The sequence below is a fragment of the Telmatherina bonti genome, assembly GCF_933228915.1.
Source record: "Telmatherina bonti genome assembly, chromosome: 15".
Lineage (NCBI taxonomy): Eukaryota > Metazoa > Chordata > Actinopteri > Atheriniformes > Telmatherinidae > Telmatherina > Telmatherina bonti.
Genome location: NC_136613.1, coordinates 13152216 through 13158974, shown reverse-complemented (window position 1 = coordinate 13158974; position 6759 = coordinate 13152216). Strand labels below are relative to the sequence as shown.

The 6759-nt window shown below is 39.1% G+C and overlaps 1 protein-coding gene across 1 annotated transcript in view; it reads right to left on the bottom strand.

Annotated features, from left to right (window-relative positions):
- Positions 1-2549: 2549 nt before the first annotated feature.
- shox (shox homeobox) overlaps positions 2550-6759 on the bottom strand; it is a gene marked incomplete at both ends in the record, with an annotated part of 8161 nt that continues 3951 nt past the window's right edge. Inside the window, 4 exons of the mRNA XM_079253857.1 lie at positions 2550-2639; positions 3004-3216; positions 5069-5157; positions 5362-5419. Coding sequence (XP_079109983.1) covers positions 2550-2639; positions 3004-3216; positions 5069-5157; positions 5362-5419 — 450 coding nt within the window. The remainder of the gene's footprint in view (positions 2640-3003; positions 3217-5068; positions 5158-5361; positions 5420-6759) is intronic.

Sequence of the window (6759 nt, the reverse complement as noted above, 5' to 3'; positions counted from 1 at the left end):
TCCCGGTCAGAGAAGATTGCATGTTTAGTATCCCTCAGATGTCTGTTTGTTTCCTTCTTCTTACCACCGCACTTCAGTTTCAGCCATCTTGCTTCTATTTCACAACATTACATCCCCACTTTCCATACCACTTTACTCTGTGTCTTTTTTTTTTTAACAAACAGTGAGTATCGAATTGCATCTGAAAGTTGAAGCAGCTCAATTTTCTCTGCTGGTGTGTGGCACAGATTGGATGCAATGATCCGTCCAGCTAGCATAGCGTCAGTGTGAATGTCAACTCTAAATTGATGCTGATATTGATCCACAGGTTGAGACAGTTACTGAGCATCTACCGCAGAACAGTGTGTGACATGGAAAGAGCATGAATGGACATCTCACAAATAACCCAGGACATTTTGAAAGCAGTTGCCGCTGAAAAAAGTGGTTATTTCTGTTTTTCCAAGTGATTTACATGATTTAATCCCTTCAAAATGTTTTAATCTTATTCATTTCCAAAGTGTTCTGTCTTTGTTTTGCGTCGTTTCTAAAAAAAAAAAAAAAAAGTTGTTTAAAACTCAAGTACAAATATTTATAACTTTATTGATAGTTTACTTGTACAAGATGTACAATCATATTTTGTGAATCAAAAGGGGGAAAAAACAAACTGTACGATAGTTCATGTTTAGGCATGCTTGCATATGAAATGGTAATCATTTTTAATGGGTACAACAAATTTCATGGAGTATAGTTCAAATCAACCATCCCTGAAAATGTTTGTAAACTCGGACACGCTACATTTTTTTTTCTTTTTTTAGGCAAACAATGCACTACTGCCACACCTCCTAATTCAAATTCAACACTTAAAAAAATCATACAAAAATAAATGCAAAGCCATGTAAAAATGTACATTTGTAGTTCAACTATTTCATTTTTCATAAACTTTCAGACAAAATAATAAATAAAACACCCATATGTTTAATTTAAAATGGAGACATAGATAAACATATCTAAATGGAGGTCTGTTAACATACAAAATGATGTTTTGGAGACTGTTGGAGGCATGGAGACCTGAAATAGATCTACATATTTAGCGCAGCAGTGCTTGAAAGATCGTCAGAATAAACTTTAAATCTAATCTGAATGTTTTCATCTGGAACAACCAAAAGTATATTTTTAATCATCTGCAAATTAAGGATGAAAAGTCACAAAAATCCATGCAAAATTAAGCAAATTTTATTGTAAGAAATAAAAACAAATAAATAAATAAACTGCCATGTTTGGGCAGCAGCGCTGATTTGTTAATTTCATTTTGAACATTTTCCAAAATTTCAAAACAACTGAGGTGTGTAATGTTAGAAAAGTTGTTTTTATTCACTCTTAATTTGGCATTTATCCAAAAAATGTGCTCATATTTTCCTCAGCAGGTGACAGCTGTGCCTCATGTCCATAAACCTGTCTGAATACATGTGAGTTACTCGGGATATGGCACCTATAGTCTTCATGACTCTTTGTGAAAGAAAAGAAGAACTGCAGTCGATGGAAGAAATGCAATTCTCCAACACTGCATGAAAAAACAACTTAAAAGAAGTCATCGGGTTTAATCATTGAGGATTAACTGCTATCTGTTTTTAATTTTTCTCTTTTTTTTTTCTTCTTTTTTCTTTTTGCTATTTACAGTATTGCACTTAAACTGCACACCATTGCATTTCAGTTTCACTGATGCTTTCTTCATATTTTCAGAATTACAAAATAAGAAAAGAAAAAAATCCCCTTTATACCCTTTTATTCCAAGATAATGTCCTTTTGCTGATCACATGACGATATCAAACCCCACTCCCCCCCCTTTTAATTAGTAAAGTAGTATCTGCTTGTAGTGCCATTTGTAAACACCCACATACAAGACCTGAAGTGCAAAGGCTATCTTCACTTCTTTACCCAAGATACAACACAACAAGAAAGAAATAAAGACAAAGAGAGCGGGGGGAGAGCGCGCTGCGAGGAGAAATGCAAACTAAATCCTGCTGACACATGCCCGGCAATGCACAATAATGTCTCTGCCCTCCATAGCAAAGAAAAGGGGGAGTTTGTTGCTTTTGTTACAGCACGAGTCCATAGGAAGGATATCAGACCGCGATGGAGACCTTGGACTTTTCAAGGGGACACGTAGAATGGCAGTGTTAAAAACCGTTGTTGAGCGATTGTGTCAGATATGGATGGAGACCAGTCCCACCGTGGTCCTCCATGAGAGCGCACGCACTTGGCAGCAGCAGGGAACACAGTGGTTGGAGACAAATATGGCCTTTTTGTTTTTAAAAAAAAAAAAAAAAAAAAAAAAATGTTTCTTTTTTTTTTTTCGAGTGAAGGGTGGGGTGCGGACGGTGTGTGAAGGTGAGAGCCGTTCCAATGCCTCGTGAGGTGATGTTTGGGTCTGTTTCCCCCCAGGCTCAACCCTCTGCATTGTCAACATGGCGGCAGTCAGCGTCAGCAAGGCTCTGCTTTTGGCCCTGCTGCTGCCTGCCAGTTTGCTTTGTTCTAACGTCCTCAGGTCTGACGGGCCCCAAGCCTGGCCCTCAGACTGACATCCACATGTGTTTGTACGGTCCTTGGGATGTGATCTGTGCCTGGAGTGGACTGAGCCACTGGCCCCGCAGAAGTCCTGCCTGTTGGGCGAAAAGTAAAAGGTGATTTCATTGGTATTTAATTACCCTTTCACTACAAGTGGTTTGTTTTGGCAGCTGGTTTTGTGACAATTTTCTCGCTCCCTCCTCCTTTTTTTTTTTTTTTTATTTTCTTCCTCCACTGTTCTCCCCCCTCCTCTCTCACACACGCTCCCTCTCCCCCCTCTCTGTTATGTGTTCCTCTCTTTCATTCTCACTCAGTGTTTTTGTTTATTTTAGTTTTAGCTGTGAGTGTCACGGCCCTTTCACAGGCTCAGTCTTGTGTGAGAGGCGATTATGGGCATCAGGCGAGTGGAGGGGCAGCCCGGTGGGGTCAGAGTCCCAGAGCCTCGGTGTGTTTTCTTGCCTTGAGTCGCAGGTCGGCGATGCTCGAGTTCTTGCTGTTGCTTTTGGCAGCTGCTGCCACCGCTGCCGCTGCAGAGGCCGAATCGGCGAGAGATGCGATTGGTAGTCCAAAAGGAGGGGGTGGGAACATCAGGTAGGGAGCGTGAGCAGCCAGGTGAGGGTGCAGGTGAGGGTGGGAGTGGGTGACCCCGTCCAGTTGGAGCTGTGCTTGAACCTGGAGAACAGCAAAATGTTAAGTTAGTCATCATGAGCCCCCTCAGGCTTTATGTGTGTGAATGTGTGTGTGTGTGAGGAGCTGAGGATTTAGGTTTCACAGTCTGACACTATTAAATTCACCCTCAAATTTTACCCCCTTAAAGCTGTTGCTTACAGGGTGTTTTCTAAGAAAACAGTAAGGGGCTGCGCTCCCTGTTTTAGCCCTTTTTTCATGTCAGCTATTCTAAAAGTTAATGAATCATATATCATACTCAGACACCACATCCAATTTAATCTCTGAGTATCAAAGTCTTTCCAGGACCCAGAACAGATTTCTTTAATGCAGACTGAGGACTCTGTTATGCCCTTGGAAATATGCAGTCTTGTTATCCTGATTATATATTCAATTGCATAAATAAACAATTTTGCACTAAAAAGGCATTCACATATTTGGAGTTATAAATATTTATTCAGACATATTCCTGAGTCAAGGGGGGAAAAAAAAAAAAAAAAAAAAAAAGAAACCATAAGGAGCATAGGATATCAGTTTTTACATTCTTGGCAATTATTTTATAAGAAGTAGGTGAAAATTAAGCATCAGCTTACTTCTGAGGGAGAAAGCTGAGCCTGTTGCCATTTCTCATGTGTTTCAAACACCGCAGGAAGAAGTGGGGAAACTAAAGAATTTCATGCTTTCTTCTCCAACCAAAACAGAACGATAAAAAGTTCAAGTTTTAACTCGACTAAATATTTTTTTTTTCATGTTGCCCCTTTTCAAATTGGCATGAAATTGACGTAAATGGCTTAAGCTGAAGTTGTCAAATGAAAGGTAAAACTACTTTGGACCGCAAATTTAGAGTTGCTAAGCACTGTAATGGCATCCAAACAAAGCCCCGTGTAAACAAGACATTTTACACCTTAACTCTTCTCATGAAACTAGCTAAACATCAGCTAAACTGGTGCTAAACTGCAGCTTGATCATTTCCAACAAGTGGTGCTCTGAAGTCTTATTAAAATGCAGAAATAAATGTGGAAAACCAACTAAACGGGATTTCATGGAGTGATTCCAGTTGTGGGATGTGACAGAAATTGATCTACTACTGACAAGACTCGTTGGAAAGGTTCAACATGTTTGCATGTGTCAATATTTTCATATAAATGTGTGCATTCCTGCACAAAGGTTTGAAAATAAAGGGCACGTGGGTTTTGCAAGTACAGGTATATCTTACCCAAGTAAACCTCGGCTTTACATACATTTTATATGCATATGCTGCATTGTAATAGCTGAATCTGTGCATGTCTGCTGCCAGTTTCAGGCTGATGCAGCGTGCCTCTCTCAGTATGCAGGCCTCCACCCCTGCTTGTGCAGCTCAACGCCAATATCCATCAGAGCCCACTCCATTCCCCACTTTCATCATCCCTTTTATGTGCTCACGCCTGCCGCACTGTTGGCTTAATTAGGCCGCTGCTTTTCACAAGGGTCAAGCAGACAACACAGCAGTCAGGACGCAAAAAGTAGACAGCAGCAGATCAAATGTCTGTCCACCTTTCCTTCCCTGTGCAGTCCAACCCTCTCTACCCAGCCGAGAGGTGAAGTCTAACTTACTCCTTTCCTATCAAAGACTTCCACAGTCATAAAACATATACAGTAGCCACATGTAGATACATGGGAATGCAAAGTTTAAAAATGCAAAGTTGATGCCATGTGAAAGCATAGATGTACCCACAGTTTATTTACTTTATTGAGCTGTTTTAAAAAGATGCTTCAGTTTTAAACCCAGCTTTATAAAATGCTGAGTAATCTAATTTGTTTCTAAAGACTTTATATTTAAAGCTACATCAGCTCCTGTGAATGTCAAAACATTGCCTACCTGTTGGAAGGGCATTCGGAGGGCTCCCATATTGACATAGGGTGCTACTCTGCATGCGTCAAGGTGACTTCCGCTACCCAGAATGACACCTGGGGAGAAGGGAAAGATGTCTGTCAGACAGCCAGACAGTTGTTGTTATGTGAGATGAGGAGGTCACAGTGTTTTTCACATGAAGTAAAAAAAAAAAAAAAGAAATGGTTAAATATTAAAAATATTTAAATATATTTTGATTATTTTGAATAAAAAGCTATACAAATTCAACCATTTAAATAGTGAGAGGAGGTGACATTTACCTTTGTGCATCTGGTTTTCTTGTTTTCGACATTTTGCTCTTCTGTTCTGAAACCAAACCTGCATATGAAAAAGAAAAAAAATATTATGAGAAAAAATGCTTGGAAAAATTGTTGGGAATCTATTTTTAGTGTGGAAAAATATACACAAGTGGAATGGTTTGAATTGTTAGAGTAATATTATAGTCAAAAGATGAGCCTTGTATTTTGTATTGGGACAATTCACACCTGAGCAAAAGCTATTCTGGTTCAGGTCCATGCACCAAATTAAGAGTAGTTCTTTATCGCAAATGCAACAGCAAAACATTTTTTTAATCAAGATAAGGCCAAAAAGTGTTGAAGATAAATTAAATTTAAAGTTTTATTTTAAAAGAAGAATAATAACTCTGCTGAAGATTAAATACAACTTAAAATTCTACATTACCTAAATAGTAACAGGACATAATGAGATAATTAGAGGGTTAAAAAAAGTTAAGTCTGCATAAAGCCAGAAAAACAGCAGGCCAGTGCTGTAATAATAAAAAAAAAAAAATACTGCAATGTGTCGTTAAGAAAAAAAAAAAAAAAAAAAAAAACCTCGTTAACCACCTTCCAATTTGCAGGCTGTCTTTGAAGCTGCAGGCTGCAGGCTACGGCCTATTGTTAATCACCATCAACTTAATTTGCCTCGCTGAATAACATTATCTCCCCTCCCCTTCGACCCCGCAAATGATTATCATTTACAGATGCGAAATTAGCGACTGGTCTCGGAGCACGAAGGGCGCAGACTGGTGATGAGTCAGGATGCCACGGAGCCGTTTCCAGCTGCGCGCGGAGCCACGTCCATAAACTGGCCCATTAGTGACGCAGAGAAGCAACGTGACGTGGAAATCACAAATAAATAAAGTGTCCATTTATCCTCCAATAAGTAGCTTGGAAATGCGGGTTCAGAGTAACATCACATATTAAAGATATCATTTTAAATATTTATTATTATTATTAAACTTTATTGTAAAGATTGATGATGTTTTAGTTGAGATCAGCTCTACAGCGATAAATGGTGGGAGGGAAAAAAAAGGTGTTTATGACAATCCCAGGTGATTTTTGCATAGACACACATGATTCCTCAGATAAATCAAGGCTAATATTAGACGGGGCCCTGAGATCAATTCCAATTACGTGCCAGTATGTTAAGCAAAGTGAACTACACTGGTTCAGACAGTTATTTCTTCATTAAGGACCACTCAATGATGCGCTTCACAAATACCCTAATCTCATTTCCTTTTTGATTTTTTATTAGAGACAGTGAATAATGACATTTAATTTAGCAGCGCGCCAGAAACCCAAAGATATTAGTCCTAACTGAATTACTGCCTGCTCCTCACCAAGCTCTCATAACTTTCAATTAGATTCATTGACAGC